The sequence below is a fragment of the Apostichopus japonicus genome, chromosome 8 (genome assembly GCF_037975245.1).
Source record: "Apostichopus japonicus isolate 1M-3 chromosome 8, ASM3797524v1, whole genome shotgun sequence".
In the NCBI taxonomy this organism is placed as follows: Eukaryota; Metazoa; Echinodermata; class Holothuroidea; order Aspidochirotida; family Stichopodidae; genus Apostichopus; species Apostichopus japonicus.
In genome coordinates this window covers 31,894,649-31,921,884 of record NC_092568.1, presented here as the reverse complement: position 1 = coordinate 31,921,884, position 27,236 = coordinate 31,894,649, and the positions used below count along the sequence as shown (strand labels likewise).

Sequence of the window (27,236 nt, the reverse complement as noted above, 5' to 3'; positions counted from 1 at the left end):
TGAGATGTGTAGCCACTGTCAGCCATCATAACTTTGTCAATAATTTGTCAATGAGTTAAGCTGTATTAACCTACTGCTACCTCACTGCCTCTTTGCTTGTTAATTTGCTTTAACGGCACATGACAGTATACATACAGGCATGTAAGCTGTATTCATACTGTCATGTGCCGTAGAAACTTCCAACTACATTACACTCCAAGTCATAGAAATTTGTGTTTTTTTGTCTTTAATTGGATAATTAACCTTTTAATTAGGGGTAATTTTTGTTATGTTATGTGCCAATTGTAGGCGGAAGGGGGTCTTTGATTTAGAGCAATGATTGTCTGATTTATTATGTATGTGGATCTTAATGTTATTTCTGTTTACTTCTCAGGGTGTCTGTTCTCAGGGTTCTGTGTTGTTTTTTGTTTACTAATTATTTCAATAATGATGCATTTAATTTAATTCTAATAGTTTTTATGAATTTAAATTTGTACAGATTAATGAATTTGAATTGTAAATTATTGAAATAAATAGAAAGAAGAAAGAAATAAGGTCTTTAGTCTTTATGTTGGAGTCATTTTGTTCTGCACACATAATTTCACAGTGCTGCTCAAGTATTTCTTTGTTTTTCTCAGCTTTAACTATGTTGTTGTATTTATAGCAGAATTTCCATAACTGAGTAACAGTTTGAGCTATTCAGTTCAAATTTTCAGAGAACCTCTGTTGCAAAATTAGCCATTAATACATGAAGCCAGATATTGATTACCATGTGTAGTTATCAAGTAATGGTCATTTCTCTAGCTCGCCATATGAAGATATTAATTTAATACTTATAGAGAAAAACTGGCTTCATTTGCACATCAGAGACATTATTTTGCATGCCCAATGTAAGTTTGCAAAGATTATGTTTCCCCCATGAGGAACTATATGGTCTCCCCAGTTTCTCATTGGAGCACCCTCACTAGGTTCCAGCGTGACCGGACAAATACCCCCCAGACAAATACCCCCCGGACGATTTCCCCACAGTCAATAACCCACGGAAAATTTACCCCCCGGAGAATCACCCAGGATAACAACCTCCCCGACAGATACCCACAGGACAATTACCCCCGAGGACAAAAATCCCCTGGACAACTACACACCTGGACAACTACCTCCTCGGACGAATACCCCCTAGTCAATTACCCCCAGGATAAATACCCCCGGAACGATATCCCCCGGACATATGCCGTTAACTATAGGGGACGGATGCAGCGACAGATATGCAGGTATTTTTTTTTTTTTAACCTCCAGACTTTTTAAAAGATTTGACCTTTTCATATATGAGCCCCCAAAACTCCTCGATAGTGTTTGACAATGGACCAAGGTCCAGGGCAAGATAGGTGGGGCCGGCGGTTGAGGAAGCATGAGGGGGGGGGGGGTTGGGCATTAGTCACTGATGGTAGTAACTATTAATTTACTATTTGTTAGAGTGACACTATTCTGTATAATTAATCTCCGAACATTTATGGCTTATTGCGACTTACCATTTTTAAGTTTTCTTCTGAGTAATATTACTTGATGTTATGTTATGTTAGTTTTTGTATAGGGCTTTATATTGCACTATTAAATTTGGTTACATCAGAAAAATAATCTGATATATCAGATTAAGAAAATTTGCTTTCATGGCCCTAATGGGCTTTCGTACTACGGGGTTCACCAGCTAAAGGTGCGCTTTGTTCACAGGCTAGAGGGGGGAGGGGGGTTACTTGGGTGCATTCTGGTATAGTTGGGGTAGTAACCTGGGTGAGGTATCTGTGCCGGTGTGTTTGTGCATGTGGAGTTTTCCCAGAGGTTATTGCCGGGGCATGGGGGTAAAAGTCCTTGATGGTAATTGTCAAGGGGGTACTTGTCCCGAGGGTACTTATCCTCAGGGTTTTTTGGCCTTGGGGGGTGCATGTCCGGGGGTAGTTGTCCCGGCACAAATTATTATCTAAGCGGAGCGCCACCTTCGGTTGGCGCGGAGCGTACAAGAAATTTTGGGGTTTTGATACACCCTAGATCACCAGAAATGGCACTTCCAGAGCATGAGAATGGCCAACCCGATGTACACTTTGGCCTGAGAACCAAGTATTTCTCAATATTTGTTTTCATCCATAACCTTTTTGAAGATTGTCACTTGTCCAACATCATGTTTGACGTCATCTCATCTCCCGTGGATCATTGCTTTTGTAGGTTATTCTACGTCGCGGCCCACAATACCCATTAGTTCCACTTTTCAAGGTTTTAAGCCCATTATATGTTCAGAATATTAAAATTCACATTTCTCGTTAGATTTACTTCAAAACCTACCCATAATATTGCACAATTATCTGTGGACAACCAATCAGGGACGTAGCTAGGATCAGATGATGGGTGAAGAAACTCCAAACTACCAACTGAATAGATTTTTTACATCTGAGTGTAGGTGTGTCTGGGTGGGCCCTAAAGGGATTCACGACTTTGTGGGGGCGGGGGGGGGTTAATAAAACCGGTGTTACTTGCTAAACGTTGTCTAGTATCTTTGCAGGAGTAGGCAGTAGAAAACAATAGGTTATGATGTTGCAGACAGTTGCACATCAAAGCAGGACCCCACCATTTGTTGCTGGGAACAAGTCGGGTTTCCGTGCATGTACACTCAGCAAAATTTAAATTATATAGTAGTAACTATAAAGCGAAGCGCCACCATCGGTTGTCATGGAGCGCGAGGAAATTTTACAAAATGGCAACCCAATAGCAGCCAAAATGGGAGCATCAGTGCCTCTGCAGAGACCCTGACAGTCATAATTGCAAGGACACTGGGCAACAGAACCCGAAAATATTTAATAATAATAATAATAATGGACACTTTGTATAGCGCCGGTATCCGCCGGAAGTAGCTCATGGCGCTTTGCAGAAAAAATATTACATATATGGAATTTGGAACAGGTATTAAGTTTTTAGATATATCTTGAAGGTTCCAAGGCTGTTGACAAGTCTTACTGATTGAGGTAAGTAATTCCACAATTTTGAGGCTGCACAGGAGAAGGATCTCTGGCCCCAAATCCTTGAAACACTTTTAAGTGGAGTTTTCGTGTTCACTCTCAGCTAAATTGAAATGACTGAAATGGTAGGGGAAAGGTCTAAGGGGAGGGTGTGTCCCTGGGTAAAATCACTCAAATTACAATCTTCAACTCGATCCTGAGTAGATCTATACGGGCTCTGTGTGGATCCTGCGAAATAGGAGAGCACTGCGTACAAATGAAGGTGTTTTTTTTTAAATTCAGAAAACTCAAGGGAGGTTTAAACCCCCACCCCCCCGGATCCTCCCCTGGTGTATCAAATTACACCCCACATTGATGCTTTGCATCAATACCAACATGTACTGTGGTACATATGCAACACATAACTCTCACCCAGAACAAGACGGGTGGTGCCCCAACTGCGGCAAGGTATATTTTGAGGGCAAAAATATAATTATGATATGGGGGAGGCATGGACTTCGCTAGAGGGGGTGGGGTTTCTCACCCCCACCCCCCAACTTGGTAAAACTGACGATAGTTGGAAAATCGGAATTTCCGACTGTCGCACTTTAGTTTATCTAGGCCTATACATATATTCCTGTGATTGTGAATGACCTAAAAATTGAAAAATCTCGGTCAAAATTGACCTTATTCAGTCAAATTTACCACGTTTTCCTTGCCACTAATTGTATCTCGCGATCCTTATACTCCACCATACAAACCTGTTAATGTGCATATCATATGGGCATACATCGGTTATTACATCGCATGCCAATAACATACAATCATTTTCCGTGTTATTCTGTGTAACATTGGTTAGAATTATTGGGGAAGTCGTTAAAATATTAATTATTAGAAAAATATAAGTTTAACCATTGAAAATACATTGCAAATTATTTTTTCTTTCAGTAGATGCCCGAAAAATTATCAGCATATTGCCCGAATTCTTGGTTGGGCGTGGGGGGGGGGCGGACTAATAAATTTGTGAAGTGAGTGCCAGTGGGTACATATGTATCGATAAAAGTTCGGAACAAAAGTGCAGTCGCGAAAGATGGGGTGTCTGACTGCTACTGATCGTATCACGTTGAGTAGCGGGGAGGGGGGGGGGGGGGGTGGGGTACAAGGCAGCAGTCGAAATTTTCTGGCTTCGAAACCCATCCAGTTGGATTTTCAGCCACTACGCCCCCCAATAAAAAATCATGATGACTTAGCTACGTCCCTGGGGGGAGGGATTGTTGTTCCTCTTCGGGAAGTTTTTACTTGTCAAAAGGCCTTTTCATATAAATGATTTGCGTTGATTTTTTTCTAATGCAAATGATTAGCCTGACTTTATATAGTTGGGGTAAGTATCAGATTTGGTTGGGGGAAAGGGTGGGCAGAGTTAATTACCCCCCTTCCATAGCTCTACCACTGAATTGAGTACTTTATATATGCAGATATGTAAATGAGGTCATACTAGATACTCTGCCCATTTGAAATGTTTTTGATGAGATATTTTGGGAAGCTTGATGAGTCCAAGAAATAATCTTAACTGAGAAAAATCCAGTCCCTCTGTAAACAATAATCCAAATCTAGACACACCTTAACGATTTTTTTACATTGTACGCCTATATATGAGCGGAATGGTATCAATCTGTTTTAAGTTTTAATGTTAGTTTAAATTGACCAATTACGGCGTGTAGCGAAATCGTACGATATACTCATCACCTAAAGGACCAAGTAATTTGCATGAAGCCAGTGGGCATTTAATTTCAAATAATTACTACGCAAATTTGGCCTTCCTTATCTTTTACAACCAGCGATACGTAGTTAAGTCCATATTAATAATAAGAAACATTTTAAGTTCCCCAATTAGATTTGGTTATCTTTTAAGCCTTGTTCATGACTCGGATCATGTCTGTAATTGTTTACTTTTATACTGTGGACGAGCCTAGCGAGAATTCTAGGAAAAATCACCAAAAGGACCAACCGGGACGCCCTCTAAAGTTGTAACTTTGACGATTGCGCGATAGCGCTACTTCTGTCGCTAAAAAAAAAGCAGAATTCCTTATAATTTTCTTCATTTAGATAATTGGCAGACCAAATGTTCAGATAATATCAACTGTTCATTAAGGAACCGCCCCTAAAAAAAACCCGTCGATTTATCAGTTTGTACATCATTTCTCTCACATTTTTGTTTAACCCTATAGGGTTAACCCTAGGGTTAGGGTTAGTGCCATATTTACCATGAAATACCGAATTTTTACATCGGATCTGGTCAATGATGTAGAAGAACGTGTCAGTTACTGTATATGTTTGTCATTTACCATTTTATTCCGTTTAAAATTAATAAAAGGGCTTTTATGGAGCTAAATTGACAACAGCATCAAAAGGACCACTCAGAACCACTCCAAATTTGAGTAAATTATCATTCCATAATTGACGTCACGAGCACATACTTCATTGTACATGTACAAGGTTTGAAAATTTCGTGAATCAGAAAATGGTCTTTCTGACAGTACCAAATACATTTTTTCGATACATACATTAATACTCAAATGAGCACATGATCATGATGTCCGTATTCCGAATCACTTGAAAATATGTATATTGTCTTGTTTAGTCTTGCATGAGTTTTTCTTTCCAAAGGAAAAACGGACCCTCCCTATCCAAAGAGGTACCCTTGTTCTACGCATCAGTATAGCGAGGGGCCCCTTTTGGTCGGGGCTCCCGGCTCATCACGGTCCGAGCCCATAGGAGTTACGCTTCTGCGATTAAGCAAACGAAAAAATTGCCACAAAATGATCCAAACCTTTCAAAAACACTTTTTTATTTAAAACGATGGAAATACATTTCTCATGTTTAATATTTACTATATAGAAATTGATAATAAATAGGCCATATAAGGATGTATGTAGAATAACACTATTTGCATCCGTTTGCTATCATTGGAACCTGAATGTGCAAAAGTGCGCATGCGTGTGTCTATGGCATCATTCTTTCACTTTGTTTATACAAGTTATGTGTCTATATGCTAAATGTTACTTTATATCATTTATCATTATTTGATATAGCATATAGTTATCATGCACGTCATATTCCGTTAGATAAAATCCGATGACTAAACTGTTTTCTATCATTATAAGATGTTTTAATATGTTGTTGAACGTCATATCACATAAACTGATGTATATATACAGAACTATTAATTGAGTTGGTAAAAACGACAAACTACTGGTTTGTATTCCATGCTAAACGAATAATATATTTGATCGTTCAACATTTACATGTCATTGGCTGTTATTGATTTAGCTCCTGCGCATATTCGTCTCGCCATGCAGCTGTATAGTGTAGTGACTACCTGAACATTAAGTACGGTACTTCCGCAACAACTTAACATAGAATAATCTTATCTTTCTGTTTGTCAAGACGTAAACTATTGAATTTCCAACCGGGTTGAGAAATGTTAAGAAGAAAGTAATCATCCAAATCATGGGGCTATGCAGAGCGGGGAACCAAGACGTAACGAATAGGTATATCGTTAATGGTAGGGTAAAAACCATGGCGACGGTTACTAGGGAAATGCATAACACCAGCGACGAACGCTTATATTTTGTCTTTGCGAGGTTTCTATCCTTTGCAGTTCCGCGTGTAATTGAAACATTGCTTTTGTCATTAGACCGGGAGTATCGAGACATTAAAATGTCCGACACCGATAACGTTTTCTTAATTTTCCTTGGTTTGTGAGAATCTGTAGATAGGCCTACGTCTGTTTCCATGGTACAGGCTGATGATGTCACTTCCGGTAGAGGTAAGTTTAGCAATTGGTTTGGTGTAAGATGACTACTTGTTTCGGCAGATTTACTCACGGAAGTCACGTGGATAAATTTTTGTTTCGACCGGCCGATTTGGTTACCATCGCTGTTGAATTTAGAAGGAGTACACCTTCTCACTTTGAGACGGATGAAAAACATCAAAGCGAGATTAGCAAAGATCAAGGACAACATAGGTATAATAAATATAATTAAAACTCGCATTCTAACTACAAATCCATCCCCCAAACCGCCAGAACCTAGCAGGCATTCTGGTCGTAAGAAATTCGGAAACAAGAATTCTTCAGCTTGACAGAAAAATACGATCATCCAAATCACAGCAATCATGATGACGACATTACGTCTACTTTGAAGTCGTAGATAAGTCGGATAGGGTCGGGTAATCAAGAGTAATCGATTCAAGGTGATGAAGAGAGCGGATATAGTACTGGTGAAACGATAGTAACGAAATAACTTCCACATTCGAATAATCGTTGTTGGCTCCACCGGTTGATCCCTTCCACACAAGACATAAATGGCAACAAAAGAGGACCAGCCAACTGACAGCATCCCGTCAGAGACCACTAAACTGACTAGAAACGGATTCTCAGTCTTTTGGTAAAGTTCCTTGTCACTGAAAATCGCAAAGGATGAGATGAAGGATGTCATGATCGTAAATATGGATGATGCTGCGAGCATCATCAGAATGATCACTAATATCGGTAACGGAACGATCAGCTGAGAACTGAGTTGGTCAAAATGGATACTTGAATCGACTAATGAAGTATTCATTTTGCTTGTCAATTATCTATATCAATTCCTTCTTGGACAATTTGAATGTTATGACTATTTAAAAATAAAAAATATTTGCAATCAACACCCAATCCGTTCTTAAAATTGCATCCAAATTAATCAGTTTTGTTGAAAGTTGATCCGAACGGCTGTGAGCAAACATATAATCTCGACTGCAGTTGTATAAAAAAAGCAACCCACTTCTTCTTCACCAAGATGAATAAATCTTTTTGTTTTGTTATGTGCGTGCAACTTCTTCTTCCTCTTTTGATCCTCTTAGATCATTAACGTGCTGTATGAAGAGAAACTATCTCTCATCTTCTCTTTCGTTAAGTTGACGTTTTCCCTCTCATTCTGAAAATGATGTCTTCGCACAGAACTCCCAACCTCCCGTTATAAACACCTTATTAACCCATGCAGGGACCATCTCCGCTTATAAGTTAAAGCAATAACTTCAGCAGAGGTTGCATTGATGACATCTTGAAATTAGTTATATTAACAACTTTATTTGAGTAAGTCAATGGTTGACAGTTGCTATCCACAAAATTACTATTGCACACAAAGTTAAAGACGTCGGCTAAATTTAGACCATGATTTCAATTGGTTCATTTCAAATATGGGTTGTTTGATCTCTGCTTTCAACTCATATGGTTTGTTGTTTGTTTAAATGGTACTTTAAACATTTCTTATACCAAACACGATTCTTGCTACAAATTAAAATTGCAATTAAATTGTCTCTTGTTTTGAAGCTGAATGAGATTCAAGAGTCACTTTAATTTCAAAGTCCGAGCCTCGTATGTATATATATATATATATATATATATATATATATATATATAAATATATATAAATGTATATATATGTATATATATATATATATATATATATATATATATATATATATATATATATATATATATATATATATATATAAATATATAAATATATATATAATCATAGATATATAATCATGATTTGGATTTTGCATACAATTAAGTAGCGGTATATGCTGGGACAATCAACGGAGTTCGAATAAAAACTTTTTAATGAATAGTGAAAATTTTTACATTCTCGTCTTTGTATTCTGAAAATTTTAACTAGTAAATCAATCATGAACTTTAGCAAGCAAATGTTCAAATCAATAATTCTACGGAAAATATTTTTAATATATAGCGTATGTATATATACAGGATTCCATTTTACATTATAGTATCAGGATTACGAAGATCTTCGGCAATTCGGCACGGATTATGTGCGACTATAACTCTCTGAAGAGAGAGGTGGTTTTTTTTGGGGGGGGGGGAAGGGGGGGTGGCCCAAGATAGAGTTTTTCATAATTTATTTTCATAATGCTGAAGCAACAATGAGTACCGTGTGAAAAGGACTCTTTTAAGAGGTCGTTTATACGTTTCCAATAGAATTTTATACTTTCCGGTAGTTTGAATTGTCAGCAGATGCTTTATATAATAATGTTTGACTGCAGCGTGAAGGAGTCAACAGCAAGTTGAGAAGAACAGACAAAGAATAAAGGAGAATTGTCGAAACAACTACACAAATGACTTAATATTCCCGAGATTTATTGTACATAATTTTCATTGTGATTGATACTGTAGAGTCTTTCTTGCCATTTTGTTGCAAATTTCATGAAATAAAATCAATAGTTATTTAAACGTTTAATGTATGGAGATGAGCACAGGAAGCAAGAATTGTTCGTGTTATTTTCCGTGAAATTGAATGACGTAAAATGGGTTACACAGAGCACCATACAAATCTAGAACTGTTCATACGTATTCTGAATGAAACCTTGAAACCGTTACAACGCCACATTACCATAGGCTATACATATATAAGAAATACATCGGCCTTACAAAAATATGTAGGCGATATCACGGTATGAGATACCATATCCAAAATGTTTAGGCAACATCCTCTTTCCCTGGCCCTTACATCTTTTACTGCACCGCTATGATTTGTGTTTAAAAAAATCTCAACAATTCAAGGTTACACAAATAATAATCTTCGGAGAGGTGGCTATTCACATAAAAAGAAGAAAAATGTACAAAAATCTCAACACAGCATTCTTATCTTACAAAATTATTTGAACAGATTTTAAACTGTTCTTCAATATAGATACACAACAGCAACAACAACAATATCTTATACGTGGACATTACATATATCAATATGTACACTACTGTAGTCTGCCGTTTGTCATCATGATAATATGCATGCTACGCCTGTTTCCACAACTGAACATGTATCATGTAACTTAGAGTTTATCTGTTTTTTTTTCTTCAGAATTGTCTATATAGTTACATTGGCTAAGCAAGAAACATCAAGAATGCACATTGACCAAGTCATTCACCTAAACTTATATGCAAATGCTTTCGATGCTGAAGACTTGGTAACCACAACACAGAGAGCGGAAGGGACCGTAGTGTATGTCAACTTTAAAGAGGTTAGTGTAACAACAAGGTGAAGGGGCGTATATCAACTTTACAGAGGTTAATGTAACAACAAGGCAAAATAGGACGAATCGATGGGGGGGGGGCAGCTCGAAACTCGTATATGTCATGCAGTTTTCCTTTCTATAGTACGTGAGTGTTACTGGGCCTGTGACTATACGTATTAGATACGCTGCTCATATAGACTGTTGTTGGGTCAACAAGAAAAAAAGAGAGAAAAAAAAAACCAAGGCGCAATGAAGAAACACGCGCCATAACCACGAACGAGTTCATTTCATGAATCATGTATTTCTTATAAGGAAAAGAAATTTAATTGCTCAAATTAAGGTACAAGAGCTTGATTTTTTATTTTTGCCTTTGGCTGGAGGTTCTTCGGCTGGTTTCGCCGGTGCACTAGGGTCTGACTGAGTAGCCGCTGGTGCACTGGGGGCTGACTCATTAGCCGCTGGTGCACTGGGGGCTGTTCCAGATTCGGATGGTTGTGCTGCTGGCGTCTCCTCAGCAGATGAGGCACCTCTGGAAGAAGAAAATTGGTATATTCAATGTATAGTAAAGGGTATATGTAATACATCATCGATCATGGTAAAGCGTTATAAATAAATAATTTGATCGTGTCATACACAAAAGTTAAATTATGGAATCTTCAAAGATCTACTTGTACAACCAGAAACAGCTTTACGAAGCTATCATCACGCACAACAGCGAAACAAGCAAACGAAAAAAACCCACAAAATAATAAACAGGATTTAAAAAAATGTCATACCTCATAGGCGCAATAAATAATTTGTGAAGATGATCGCTTTCTCATTGTATCATTATCTATCTCAAACCACACAGGATCATATGGAAAGGGCAAATTGAAAATCCCCACAAACCCCTCCCCCATCCCGACCCTCCCCGACTCCCCCATGATCACTTTCTCATTGTATCAGTATGTATCTTAAATCATACAGGATCATATGCAAAGGACAAATGGAAACCCCCCCGACACCTACATCCCCCCCCATACTCCGTCCCACGCTCTTCCGCAGACACATCTAAGCAGGAATAAAATACAAGCGTATTATCTTCGTTCTCGTACAGCATCATCATAATAACATGGTATGACAAATTCTGTTTTTGATGTTTATTCAAATTAATTAAGAGTGAGAAACGAATTAAAAAACTCACCCTGGGACCATGTCATCAATGGATTCACCACTCTCTAATTTCTTCTCCATTTGAATAAGGAGGGTGACGCCATCAATCACGCACTGGACTTGTTGGACCTCAGAGCTACCCAGTCTATCAAGGTTGGATATATCGTAGACACCACCAATACTCTCCGTGAATTCTCCGCCTGATAAAACGAAAAAACAGGGCCGTTGTTAAAATAAACTATTTTGGTACTAACCAGTAGGTTATTTAAATTAACTGTCAGAGGGTTACTATCTGTGTCAAATGTTTTCGTGTATACAAAAAAAATGTATAGGTCATTGTTTTAGTAAATAACATCCTAAAGTTTTCTTTAACGAATTTATGTGTCTTGTCTCCTTATACACATGATATCTGTGTCTAGAACTGTAATTAAGCACAAAACCTCAATTCGATTCTACAGGTAAGGTCCTATGCTCGTAGATGAAGGGTTGACTGCAAAGAAACGCCGGGCCCAGCCATAGGGACTGTGATACCCCTGACCCCCGCCGTCAGAATGACCTGCTATTTGTGATCGTGGAAAATGAAATTAGCAAGCTCCAAGTGGGCCTATATGGTTTTGGAATGTTTTCCTCTTTTGCACAAGTGGTTATAATTATGTGGAAGTAAAATAGTAAAACGAGAGTCTATACTTACTTGTTCCACGTTTTTGCAACCTGAGGGACTGGCAAATTGAGTCAAACCTCGCGTCGGCAGCCATTTTGGGTAGTTTTGCGTGAACGCTGCATCGGACACCGGTACCGAGATTGGAAGGACATGTCAACACGAAACCAAGATGTTCGTTCCACATAAATTCCTTCCCTTTACCCTTGATGTGTGTTTCAACCTGAAATAAATAAGAAGTTATATGTACTAGTATAATTATTATGTAATAGTATTAGTTATATATGCATGTATGAATATGCATTCGAGTTCGTTATAATGTTATATTATTCGATAATTCTGAATGGAATTAATGATGGCATTCGAAAGTCGTCTTCAATAATTTCTATGAACAGATACAGTTTGAACGGTAAATACATCAATTAATAATACACATATAATCAAAACATGTAAAAACAACAAACAAACAGACTAATTGGCTTAAAGAACCCACCTCGCCTAACCCTCGACAGAATCGTTCAAATACAGCTTTCATATCTCCTCCTTGTTGCATAGAGATAATACGAGTATGGTCCTCTTCATTTATCCACAGCAGAAAATTCTTATCGTCATTATGCCTGCAAATATAAAACAAAAAATGAACTGGTCCTAAATTCTGGCAATTTGAAAATTTGAAATTTATATATATATATATACATATATATATATACATATATATAGTATATATATATATATATATATATATATATATATATATATATATATATATATAGTAAATGCCCATCGTTGGATTTAATCCATAGACAACAGGATTATAGACCGTCCATCACACCGTATGCACAGACTCCCTGGAAAACTTCCTACATACCGTACATCACACCGATGCACAGACTCTCTAGAAAACTTCCTACACACCGTCCATCACACCGTATGCACAGACTCCCTGGAAAACTTCCTACACACCGTACATCACACCGATGGACAGACTCTCTAGAAAACTTCCATATACACACCGTCCATCACACCGTATAGGTAAACTTGTTGTTCTTACCATATTCCTCTACCGTCGGGGAAATCCCTTCCCATACCCCCACTCAGGAAATGTCTGGAGACAGGTTTCTCAAAGAGGAAGTGATCATCAATCAGCTGTTGCTGGTCTTCAGGACTCAAAGTCAGAAGAGAATAATATTTTCCTGAGAGATCACCACCTAACGAACCAAGAGCTGTACGATCAAAAGAAATTCTTCTTCAAATTGTTGACATTTTGGAAAAGTAAATTTTGGAATTAGAACATCATTTTAAACCGCATTTTTTGTGTTTAAATATTAAATATATTGTTTTTAAGTAATAATAAAGTGTGTTTTATCGTTTCAATCGGCAACCAAGGCATGAACGGTGCCAAAGGGACTATTTCTTTTTACCAAAGATGGAAATTACGTCACAATTCAAAGAAATTATATATGCAGGCAATAAGTCGACAAGGTATATTTTCTCTTTATTGTTAAATCGATATTGACAAAGCATAAACCCTCATGCAGACAAGGCCTTACCTTCAGATACAAGGTTTTCTATCTCACGTCTTTCACCCCTTGTCACGTGAGGAGAAAGTGCAAATCCCCGGATGTTGCGACCAGTGCGGATCCTGGAACTGATGACGTAATTTGAATCGAGTTCTTCTCCGGTCAATTTGGAGGAATCCAAATCCGTCACGTGATTGTCTTTAAGAAAGGAAAGCAATAAAAATTCATCTATTTGCCTTGGAGTTATCGAGTTCCAAGTAACGATGCATGGTCCAAAACTTACCCAGATGACGTTAGAATTAAAACATGCAGAAGTGGGACGTTTGACGTCAAAATACAATAAGTTAAAGTTTAGAAAGAAGTTTACCACACTTTATCTGGACTCTGGAATTATTTGACTAATGACTTAAAACAAAAGAACACTGTAACACAGAGATGGCGTCACCATACCAATGTCATGCACTAAAATCTTTTTAATTTTAATTATTCAAGAAATACATTTTCAATAACGCAAACGTTTTGCAAATTTTTAAGGAACAAAATATTAGCCAAATCTAAAGAAAGAATATTTTTGAATACCCCTTCTAATCGCTATTGCATCACTTTGGATGCATTTGCTCAGCCAACAACGACTTGAAATGTTAAAATAACTGAAAGAAAGAAGAGAGAAGGGCCGGCGCTGAACCAGGAGAGCAAACACCATTTTTGTTATGGGAAGGATGGGGGGGGGGGGTGATAAGCTGATATGTCGTCCTGGGTAACGGTGTAGGAGGGAGGAGGGGGGGGGGGAGGTTGTCTTCTCCTTTGAGGAATTATGGTAAAATAGTGAATCGATGCAACATTGCTGTAGTTTGCCACTTTTTATATAATTTTGAAGAATTTTCAATTGTTTAGGCTGTACCGTAAAAAACACGTGAAGTGAAACACACGTAGAGTACAAAAACTTATAGTGTCTGTTAGTGGACGAAGGCCGGTGGAGGGGTGTTGCTGATCCCCCTGTGAGCTTATTCGGGGGGGGGGCTCAATCCCCCTACAGTACACATGGTTGCGCTCATGGACGGGACAAAGACGAGTGATATCTAACAGATGTATCAGCAATTAGTAGCATTTATATATACAAATGATCTTAATTGAAACAAACCTGTTTTCTTGAATCCGTTGTGATACTCTTCAATGACAGGATCAAATAGTTCTGCATAGAGTTCGTAACATTCCTCATCACCAGCTAATATACCAAGATGGAAGTCTGTGGACAAGAGTATAAGTAAATAAGAAAAAAAATACAATGTTAATTTTCCTCTTTCATATTATAGATGAGAAGAAAAGCTCTAGTTAAGAAATTAAGATGGTAAGACTTGAATAACTAAACCAGGTTTAAGCTTCCTTCAATAAGCGCACATTTCTTGTATTATGAAGCTTTTTTAATCTTTTAAATTTAATATCATAATTGCTTCATTTTATTATTCATCGTAAAATAAACTGTTATAATCTAGATAGAAAATTTTAAAGTACCTTTTTCGTTTTATTACTAATACATTCTTATATTTCTTATTCATCTTCTAATTCACATCAGAACCACTTAAGTCATACCTAAGTTAGACTTAAGTTTCATCTCATCCGAAAGTTTCAATTAGCTGTCAATTAACCTTACTAGCGAATTAACCATGACATCTTTAACCCATACCTTATGTGGCAATAACTTAAGTTAATACATGTGCTAAGGTTCATATAAATTGTGTTACACAAAATTATATTGCTTTGAAACGGTTTCAGACGTTGTTGTAACAATCTATCAACATACTTTGTAAAGCAATAAGAAATAAATTATATAAATATAACACACAACTAAATCACTCAAACTAACCGTGGTTATCTACGCCATTTTGAATTGCACGATCGATTGTACATCCACTTGAGGTAGTGACGTCACGTAATCTCGCGTAAATCTCCTTGGTAAGGTATTTAGAGAGCAGACTGTGATGACCCGTGAAGTCAGGGTAATCCTCATCTGCTGGGTAATTCTGTTGCAGTAAGTTGGCCATTTTAAGAGACTTTAGTAACTAATCTGAATAAAAAGGGAAAAGCAACAAATTATGTATGTTGCAGGGTCGAGTATACAAAATATATATATATATATATATGTATATATGTATCTTTATCACGAGAGAATGGCAAAGCTAGAAATTCTTTAAAACGAGGATGGGGGGGGGGGTGTACATGTCCAAGGGGGCAACATTAAAACAATTAATTTGCTGTCTCAATATCATGATTCAGGACAAAGACAAGTGAAAAGTTGGCTAGTATATTAAGTATGATATTATTACCTTCACAATTGCCTTAGCACCCCCTCCCTCAGCAAAAAAAAAAATCATATAAACAAAAAGTAGAAATTCAAAGTTGGTTCCATTATTATGATTTAAGGTAAGTTGAGACGTTTAGAGTTGATGATTACAAGTAGCATTTAACTCTTTTTTTCTAGTATGATCAATCGACTATAATGTCTCCAAACGATACCCAAGCGCATACACTGATAACTAGCACTTAAATTTACTTGTTAGTCCTGGTCTGAATGTCTCTATTGCCTGACCTATACTTTGGGTACGGTCTTTCTATACTGAAATTAAATAACCCATATAAAAGTTTATGTTTTCTCATTGTTTACTCCTTCAGATCATCATAAATCTCGTGAAGATATCTCTGCGCATGAGTCCATGTTGATGTGCCAAGTAAATGGTTATAAGCAATATGGAAGAAGTCGTTTTTGTCGTATTGGTTTAGCGTGATATGTATTTTAACGAATGTACCACTTACATCGCAGTAACAACCAGGTATAGCATTCTTGTAGTTGTTCAACGTCGATCCAAGTCCTGACATAATTAAGTGAATCTGTGTTCTGTGTTGTCTATATGAATACTACATCCTCAACACATTCATTCTAGCCAGCTTGTACACCCAGGGGAGAAGACGCGGTGTACCGATAGAATACCTCACTTTATGATTCACTAACATGAATTTTATACTCACTCTGAAACTGTCATTATAACCGTATACAGTCACATTGAATATGATAATCATTTTAAAGGGCGATAGCGATTCTTGAGTATATCAGGATGAACCTTTCAATATTCATTTATTGGTCAATCAAATGTCCTCTAACACCTTAAATAATTACTCGTTTATGAGATGCAGCTCAATGAATAATTAGAATAAAACATTGAACAGCTTGGGTCTGTACTACCAGAATTGTAAGTAAAATGTGGTGGACGAACTACCAGCATATTCCAATCGATTTTCAAATTATCAAAGAATTTATAGAAAGTTTCTCTACTATATATTAAACTATGTAATATGTCATAATAAAGTTGGTTAATCAGAGTACGGAAGGAATCGATTGATGTGACAACTAGGGGAAGTTTTCGAGGAGATTATACATTAAATGCAAGTACCCCCTCTACAGAGCTCCTCTCCGCACCCGCCCCCCCCACACCATCATAATCGATCCATTTGATCTTATAATTTCATAAAACACATGTATGTTAGTACTACACTCTACTACCTTTGTCTTTTGAATATAAACAAAGCAGTTGTAGGCACTCACTCCTCCCTCCGCCCCATCACCCCTCTCTCCCTCCCCCATCAGCACTCACACACAATTCTCAAAGGTATATCTTTCCGTGTGACCATTTTCTAGGAAATTCTGTAAAATTAACATCGTATATCCCTTTAATGATGCCAATTGTGTCACGTGAAGCAGTTAAGATCCATCTGATGAAGATGATTACTAACATACGCCCCATGTGTGCAACCAAATGGAACGCTAGGTATGTCAGTGCTACCTCCTGATTTACGGACAAAGTTATTGCATGACAATGTACGTACTCTGGCACTCACCAACAGCTGGGGTCATTAAACAATTAAAACCGACATATGTAGGTATTTATATATCTCATCATGGATACTTTCTGTCAGACATATGGACAGTGATGACAGCAAAGACGAAATGACAGAGAGATGTCGTATACTGGTTGGAAATGTCACTTCGCTAGCTGGAACATCCGATCGACTTGTCAGTCCTCATCCCCCCACCCAGGGGCAAAAGAAAGATTTGTCAATGCGTTATTTCTCATTACCTTCAATTGGAATTTTCACTTTTTAGCCTTCAAATTGTAGATTTTGTAGTCAATCTGTTTTATCGCTTTACTCTTACCAGTGCTTTTAATAGTTTTTCGATCTCATATTCCTGTATATATCTGTAGATGGTATATGTATTAACTGTTTTTTGTATTTAATGTTTAATGTCAGTGTATTTTCTAGATTGTTTGTAAAGCGCACAGATGCATCGCGCGTAGTGCGCTATATAGGATTTTATTTACATTACATTACCTTGCAATGTTTAAACTATATGTAAAATGTGTCATTCTGATTATAAAGAGAAGGAGGGGAAGGGATGAAAGATTATACATTTAATATGATACGGTGTGATTATCTGATGGTCAGGTTAGGCATGGTTATATTATGAAAAAAAACAAAAACATTTTAAAGAAGACATTTTGTTATCGCGATCACGCACACCTCTGGACATAACACCCGGGCAGAATTAAAACTTCTGACTCTTTCTTTAGTTTGTATTCCGTCTTCACTGGCTTAGTAAAGTTAATAACTGGGACGAGATGCCACGAACACAAACACAGTTCTGTCTCCAACGGGTAAAATCAAAACCACTGTAAGGCATTAATAAACACGATTTGCAATATAGTATGGCAGTTCAAACAGATCAATCTAGTTCACTCAGTAAACGGTTTACTTTACACTCGACATAACCATTACCGGTTGCCAGGTAAATTATGATGTTTATCAAACCATAATCAAGTGTCAAAGTAAAAATCAGAAACAGCAATAAGACAATTAAATTCGAGTTTGTTTGCGCTTTACGCAAACTGTTTGCAGTTTGAATTGAGATAAAAAATAAGAGATCATGTTAAATGTCTGTCGGAGTTAATTAAAGAAGACAGCTTCATAATTGGCGATAGTAAACAAATCTATGGAAGGCCAAATAGGTCTTGTATTCAATAAGTAGAGTCAGACAGAAAAAACAAACAATGTAACAGCCACATGCATACCATATATATATATATATATATATATATATATATATATATATATATATATATATATATATATAGCAAATGATTAAACATTCACGATTAATCTAAGTGACAGGTATTTGTTACTCTAGCACCGCATCCACTAATTCAACATCTACAGTATATATTTACCTTTTTGTTGTTGATAAATGACACTGACGCCCACTTATGAATATTCACGAAACGAGGTAATTCACATTTAGTTATATTATCCCATTAACTTATTATCACAGTAAGGCTTAATTGTAAGGATATATCCTATAATAAAATACATTTCCATGAACTAGAGAACACACTCTTCACGCATAGCGTATACTATCTTTCACAAACAAGAACATTTCCTATAGGATACTGCTGAGCGATGGCAATTGGGGATTGCATTGATATGTGATGAATATTTACATTTTGATTATAGGTCTAACCATTAACAACTTTGTTCATGGTCTTGTATGTAACCTATTAGGCAATGGTCCCGATATACCGTATTTCTAAACAATCTAGCACATTGGTAAAAGATAATGTTACATAATAGCAAATTGATGAAAGTTTGATATCTAACAAATTGGCACACCCCACGGTGATACATTTGACAAACTTATTTGTTCAAATATACAGTCATGCATAAGCCCACACACGTGTGAATAGTGTAACATACTTCAAAATACCGACAATGCGTGCAGGACAAAAGCTATGAGCTTTGAGATGCAAATCTTACCCTTGAACCGTTTATACTTTCGTTTAGGCTGTTTCAGCTGCGTAAAAGCTGTCAAACGATGTCTTCTCTATCTCTCTGTCTATAAAATGACCAGTATACGGTAATCGAAGAAACGATCTCCCTTCCTTTAACTATTACTCCGGCGTACTGGGTATATGTGTAGACAGATCATACACAGCTATATACTGTACGATGTGTAGTAATTACTGGAACCAGTTTAATGAAAGCAGAGGCCACGTGAGAGTTACACTAATGTACTTTATGAACTAACCAGCACTACGTCTAAATCAAATCTTACATTGACCCAGGAGAGGCAACGCAGAGGAACAGATTCAAGACAAAATGGATGACGTTCATACAAAATGTGAAACTCAGTTAAAGAAAATGTTTTTTTGTTGAGTTGTACACTTGCTGATTTGATGAATAATTGTCTGTCGAGACATGCCTTGTTGCAAGCATACGACATGACGTATTCATTGTACTGCAGTCACGATGTACTACTGTAGACAATATTACCCATGATGTTAAATAATCAAGTTCCTTTAGAATGAGAATCAAAGTGATGAATGCAAATTCATTCGATTAAAGATGACGCTCGCTTGCCTCAGTTGCGTAGCGAGGAACAACATTGCCCCCCCCCCCCCAAAAAAAAAGAAGAGAATATACATTCACCCTAGCTCTGGGCTCCGGTGAGTATTTATTTGTATATTATAGTAGCGTGCATAGGACTTCCAAGGTGGGGGGTGGGGGGGGGGTGGGGTTGTTGGGGAGAGGATTACCATATTGCCTGGCCAGGAATGTTCAGGAATGATATCAACTTTCCATTCATATATACCTCCTCTACTGAATTAACTCCACCTCCATATATGTATGTACGGAAGGCAGCAGGGTTTAGTTTTACATTGAGCGATATGTCTTTCCGAAAAGTACTGCATATAATTCATGTGTAAATATCTAGTAATTTAGTACTGGTGTATAAAGAAATATCAGGTTTCCATGTGATGGCCTTATCTTGTATATGTATATGTGTGTGAGTATATATATATATAGGCCTATATATAATATATATAAATATCCCATATAGATCTATTTATGAAATAAACAGTTATCCTTGAAAATGCTATGATATAATATCTTGCAAAGCAGAAACTAAAAACGAGAAAGACAAGAGCTAACCAAGTTGTAATTTTTTCTATGCGGTCAGAGACAGGGCTTGTCAATACACAATGCGTATTTGTGTTTTTTAGGCCTATATAGCATCTAACTGACCAATGTAGCAAATTGCAATGTTTGAATCATGAACTGGGTTCATATTCCGACAAATTCCCTACGTGTGTAAAATAAAGAATTAGATTTGAACTACTTTTTAAAGTCTTTGCTTCTTTAAAGCTACCGAGTATATAGGAAAAACATATTTAGTGGGTTTGGAGCTATAATGAGATTATCTGAAACAAACCTTTTCTTGGGTGGAGAGAGCAACTATAGACGATTAAAATTCTTTACATGAGGCGGATAAGATTTTGTTGATCATGAAGATATGAATGAACGTCTCTTCCCGATATTTGAATTCTAAAGGGTTTTGTCATCCTTCAATTAAGTCCAGCTAACTCATTGAAGACATAAATGACGGGTCGAAGACGATTAACCACCATTGGCATTGTTCGCCCTTCACTGTCAACTGATCAATACCAGTCGCAGAATAACAATAGACTCCAAGTTTACCCCTCAAAGACCTCAAGAACTATCCTCTCTGGACTGTTGTAGCTTGCTTTCCTTATCGCGAGGGTAACTGGACAATAGGATTATAAACAATGGTATGCTAAACAAAAGCAGATCTATTGAACAACTGTAACCCAATCACCCTGTATAGCTTCTTCCTCAGTGAAGCCAGTTTGCTACAATGTTGGTTGTAATAGTATAGGCTATTAACGGAAGAGAAGACAAATTTATCGAAAACTGTAGATTACGTTTTTACATGTAAATGGATCTGAGTGGGCAAGGCCCGTGTGGGCTGAAATGTAAATGGTAAAATGTGTAAATCTGGTGGAGGTTTGAAGTCTTCACCAGAAGTATTTAGTTTGTATAGATGCCATCACAGTGGCGGAGCTAGGGGTATTGGTCAGGGGGGCGAGAATGGTCCGTATAGGGGCGCTTTCGACACTATCTAAGCGGAGCGCCACCACAGGTTGGCGCGGAGCGTACAGATTTTTTTTTGAATCAAGATACTCCTTAGATCGCCGGAAATGACCCTTTCCGGGCCTTGCTAATTTGCAGATAAACGAAAAAAAATAGGTGTCATCGCCATTTGTGACAACTCTGAAGTTTATATGGGTGTTGAAAGTGCATGCGCTTCATCACAAGACCGCCGTTAGAGCATTTTGTCAGAAAATTACACCAACAATATGTGACAAATGTCAATAAGTAGATTAGAACGCAATAATAAAGTCAACAATCACGAATAAAGTGGTAAAAAGATGGTAAAAAGTGGTAAAAAGTGGTAAAAAGATGAAAAGGGCGCCAGCAGTCCATTTGAGTCCGTCAGGGGGAGGGGGGGGGGGGCATTCGCCACCTGACTGTATGGACGCTCCGCCACTGTGCCATCATACGGTGGCACAAATGGGGTTGTCAATTAAGATTATTAGATGTATAAATTTCAACCGTTTTCTACGATATATACGAATTTCAGTGTTTCTTTCCAAAAGTAGACGTATGAGCATATGGAAAACTAAACATTAGATCATTTTGAACGATTGCTTTATTGCCTAGCACTCCCGGTTATGCTATCATGAAAAGGATCCAGCTGGATTGTTTAAAACTGCCGTGGATTGCAGCTCTTGTTGCGAAAGAAACATGATCCTGCCACCCCCCTTTTCAAAGTGTGGGGGGGGGACGGTGACCTACCCCCTCCCCCGTTAGTATTACCACATATCCCATATCATGATAATAACCTTCGTCAAATAAGTTGATGGAGTGTGGGGTTAGGTTTCAAATACAACTCCCAATATTAACGTGTCAGTAATTGCTCTCTAAAAGCTAAAATATATGTTTGGTGGCTCTCAACCACAAAATGATTCCCAGAAGCAGTGTTAAACTATGGACAATGAGAGAGATAATATGCAGGTGCAGAGGAGACTGGAATGAGAGGGAAATTTTTAGGGAAACTGGATCGAGAGGGAAACGATCTCTACCCAGAAAAACGGGTCTTATCACATCATACATAACAACTTATCATTTGCATCTTTTTGTAATTCTTTAAGTATTTTCATTAAGGTTTTTAAACCTTTAATCACATTGACCGATTCAGGTCAGTCGTTACATTTATTCACAACCCTCTGAGAAAAAATTCTACTACAAGATGACTCGGAAAATGAAAATTCTTCAAAGACGTTATGGAAGTTAAAACACGACTGACCATCAGGCCTGACGAGAGAAGACATATGTTTCGGAGGGGGTTGGGGTTGAGTGGGGTGTCATTCCTCGGGTTCACTTAGTAGGGCTGGGAAATTTTGAAATAAACAATACTGTATTCCCATTTTCAGATAAATTGTTCATACCATCATGTGTGTATAAAATGAATATATTCAGACATCCGGTGAAAAAAATTGTCGAGAGGTCTCACCTGGTCCTCGACAGACCTGGCCATCAAATTCAAAAACATTTGGGGCAATATTTAAATCGAATTTGACATAGTACTGTATTACTAGTAGGTAAGACTAAAGTACCCTCCTCTATCTTTTTTTTTGGACAAAGTATGAAAGTTAATTGTCAAATTCTTTGTTATCATACGACTATCAAAAGTTGGTCTCCATGCAGAATCGCTTTCGCATTAAAAATTCTAATTTCTAGGAGAAAATGTAACTCCAAACTTCGCCAAAAATGTGGAATTCTCATCATTATTTGAAATGAGACTAGATCAGCTAATGTATGGACTAGCCTAACTTTTGTTGGATATTTAATTTCAAAATGGTTCAAAATCAAACAATACAACAAGGAAGTAAAAGAAGAAAGTCAGATACAATTGTCTAATCAGTGACATGAACATATATCATGTATAAATGCTACATGTTATGGGTCTCAGCTATGTTAGAACTTCACTCGGTAGCATTGGCATACATCCAGCAAAGGAGGTGCAAGTATATACATACCTACCACAATATATTGTTTATTCTATATTCGTCAGTGTATATGCGATATTTTCTAGGAAGCCACACATTGCGAATTATAAGATGAGGATCATGTCAGTTCCTTAGCAATCTGCGTGTACTGAGCCCCACGCTACGTACGTGTTACACAATATCTCACCAAAAGCTAGGTTACATTAACACAGTACCGCAAACCTCAAGTCTTTCGAATATACAATGTAAACGAAACATTGTGTCTCACAACTCTAGTTTTAGATAACGAAGATTACAGCAAACGTTTGCAATAACAAAATTAACGATCTTACCTGTCTTTTATAAAGAGTAAAATTCTTCCAACAAGGCAAAAAGGAGCAAAAATCACTCTACGTGATGCAAAGGAAACCTAAATGAGAGCGCCGAGAAGTGGTTTCGAAGGCCAAAGGTCGTCGCTAGGGAAGCGTCTATTGAAGTTGTCAAGATCGATGTCTGGTAGACCCTCTTGGTCATAAATAAAGACCTCTCATGTAACTCCGTGGGCAAACAATGTTTAGGTCGTGTAGCTTAACAACGTAATAAGCGTAGGGTATCCATCTATATAGTTCAATCAGGGAAAGGGCACCGCGTGAAAAATCCTCGCTTGTTCTGTGACGTTGAGAGTACAGATTTCGTTATATCCCTGTTGAGACTGGATGATGACAAAACGATGTTAGGATTTCAAAATCAGTTGTTGACTAACATATATACCTAATTGTTAGATCTCTCAAGATTGAGGGTTTTTTTTCGTTCTGTTTAATATAGGCTATTTGTCGTGGCATCTTAATACCCTTACTACAGGTGATAGTGATTTTGTCCTTTCTCATCGATGGAATTCTCAGTAAAGCTCTTACGTAATATACCGAGTTCATATAGGCCTATCTGAACTATTCACATCAGAACCTCAACATTTTGTGAGGTTCATCAAATGACAGTGTTCGGAGAAATACATGTGACCCTTAGCAGCCTCGTAATGTAAGGCATTGTTATCAAATAACTATGACACCGTCAACATGAATTAGTGACGTAAGCACACAATTATTGGGGTTATATGATCTTTATCTTTGCTGAATTGACTATATATGCTATGATGTCACGCTTCTCAGCACTTACAAGGACAGTGTGAATATAATGTTTCTGTATTCGCTACTGGTTCCGAACTTTTCATATAGCTGCTACTGTCAGCGCGATATAAGTTTCAACCGTGACATGATAGTCCTTCAGTAGTGTTACAGGGCACCTGGCATTATAGACAATGTTCGTAACCGGGCTGTTACACCGATGATTTATGTTATGAGTATGTATAAAAAAGATGAAATTCAAAGTATGAAAAGTGAAATGCGTCAAACTAGAAAAAACTGCCTACCCAAAAGAGGGGGGGGGGGGGGGGGAGAAGCCAGGAGAGGACATGTCCCCTTCTCCCATCATCAGTCGGAGGAAATTGATTCAGTATAGGGGGGGGGGGCAGTTTTTGCATCATCAGCCGGGGATGAATGGAAATACTATACTTCGGTGGTAGGCCTCTTTTTCAACCGTACACGAGACATTTATTAGCACAACCTTGTGTTTGGAGCTACTGCAGTTGATATAGACCTAATTTATAGCCTAAATATGCTTCAGAATACACCATTTGACGTCTAAATTCTTTGCTGGGAAGGACCCCAGATCCCCTCCCTCACATGAGAGTTGGCTTCAATGACCGCATGACATGGAGTAACTCCCTTCATTAAATACGCCAATAATGGTGCAGATCTCTATTATTCAGTCGGGAAAATTTTTAACTTTGGACCACCACCACCCTTTGCACCACCACCCTTGATATCCTACGCAAGCGACTGCTGTAATCCTATGTAATGTACTGGTATTTTCTTTCACTATATTCAGACTATAAGGTGGCGAAAGAAGGTTCAATCTGGTACGTTGGGGCTGAATGGGATATATATGATTTTGATTGGAGGGGTGTCAAAGTCACCTCAAACGACCCGCCAAAATAGACCCTATGTGCAATGTGCATTCTGTAACACAAAATCTAGTATTTCAATGTTCGCAACATCTATTTTTTTTTCAACAAAAGTCCACTTTGAAATTATTACATATTTTTTAAGTTCTCAGCAAAAGGACGTTTCTCAATCACAACTAAAGGGCACTTTTTCATTACAAAAAATGGAAAATTACTTGTTATCGTTAACAAAACAGGGCACTTCTTATTTACGAGAAGGAACACAGTCGTTTGAGCTTTTCCCCCCACAAAACTTGGAGCTAAGGTGCACACAAGGTTCAGCCAATAAGCACTTATACAATTTTTTTTTTGTGTGAGGTTGAAAAGTGCGCCGGTCGAACATCCAACCCCAAACAAATCTGGATCCTCGCCTTTTAAGAGCGTCCTGGGCAGGATATTTGGTCTCATTCTTCCCGAAGGAATGTAGAAATTCCCTAGCTGAATTTAAGAGAAAGAAGCAACCGATTGAAGATGGAGGTGGGGCCATGCCTCCTCCCCACCTCCCCCAACCTTGCGCACGCCACTAATGGAAATGAAATGAAACCCTCTCATACTTGTTAACTTTCATCCTACATCACATCAATTTGCGTCTGTCTTCATACATAAATGATATGATAATTAATTGAGACTCTATAGTTATTTGGAATGATACCAGTCACCAAACATGCACCTCGATATACGAATGAGACATGGACAAAATATGAGGTATGATCCTACGGTGGGTTGCATAGTTGTGAATAGTAATAGTTATGAATATAGAACAGAAGAAATATGAAAAAAAAAAACAACTTCATGCGAACTAGAAAACACCTATAATCCGCCGCAATACTCTCGTTATATATGCATATTTCACTACGGTATACAGAATGACAAATGGGTGTCCATGAAAAACAAAACCTACTTTACCTGGCCAGGGGGAATGGGCGGTACGGGAAAGAGATTAACCTAAAATCCTCTCATTTATGTCAAGGACGCATGTCTGGTAATGACGAAGCTGGGATACGCATGGTAGGCTATATATCTACCGGGAATAGTTTTGGAAACTTGCACCAATGTATCTTATACATCGTCGGGGGGGGGGGGGTGGCCGGATTAGGATAATCCAAAATTTAACCTTGGCGTAAACAGAAATCCCGTGAACTACTGTAATTCCCTTTTATATTACATTACATACAAACATACTGAGCCTCACAATTTTCGGGCTCAAAGAATGTGTCCCAAAATGCATTTGAGGTGGAAATAAAATTTGGGCCCACTTGGCCCCCGGAATTTTTTGTGCACACAGGTCCCAACAACTATGGGCCTATATGTACCAGCTATTAATTAACAACTGTATTCTAAGTTTGGTTAAAAATCCGACTAAGGGTTGTGGAGGTATTGCAATGTAAAGATTATTACGTTTGAGACCGTAACCTCATTAATATTCATAAGTTCAGCGCCATAACGATAGGGCACACCTTCTCACTATAATATATCTCCATAGCAATATATGGCAAATATCCACCAATCCGTTGTTGAGTTATTGCGGACCAAAGCAAGTGTCACAGACGCACACATACATACATACACACACGGCAACCTGGCTGCATAGGTTCCTTAGCTTCCAGCAAGGAACCAAATATGAAATGCGTAAACGTGACAGATAAATGAGGTATACAAATGAAACACAAATTCATCATTTGTCTGGCACTCTTTGCAAAGTATCCACTAGAATAATCTCGCACGGCCGTCAAGTACATTCCTAGTTACAAGAGTTTCTTTCTTCCTCTTTCCTTTGAACAGGGGTGAGAGGTCATCAAATTATTGGGAAGGGAAGGAGCAAAATCACATGACAAAACAAACAAATAAAACATTGGG

The 27,236-nt window shown here is 37.8% G+C and overlaps 1 protein-coding gene across 2 annotated transcripts; it reads right to left on the bottom strand.

Moving 5' to 3' along the window:
- Positions 1-9,135: 9,135 nt before the first annotated feature.
- Positions 9,136-24,127, bottom strand: LOC139971601 (arginine kinase-like). Of its 2 annotated transcripts, none has more exons than XM_071978225.1 (9): positions 23,674-24,127; positions 15,232-15,432; positions 14,509-14,613; positions 13,398-13,565; positions 12,899-13,070; positions 12,341-12,464; positions 11,881-12,070; positions 11,221-11,389; positions 9,136-10,566 (listed from the first exon to the last, which is right to left on the bottom strand). In XM_071978225.1, the coding sequence occupies exons 2-9, from the start codon at positions 15,407-15,409 to the stop codon at positions 10,368-10,370; spliced, it is 1,305 nt and encodes a 434-aa protein (XP_071834326.1). In that variant the 5' UTR covers positions 15,410-15,432; positions 23,674-24,127; the 3' UTR covers positions 9,136-10,367. The 2 variants fall into 2 exon arrangements, with proteins under 2 accessions (XP_071834326.1, XP_071834327.1); XM_071978226.1 differs by lacking the exon at positions 23,674-24,127 and adding an exon at positions 19,227-19,369.
- Between the last annotated feature and the right edge of the window lie 3,109 nt (positions 24,128-27,236).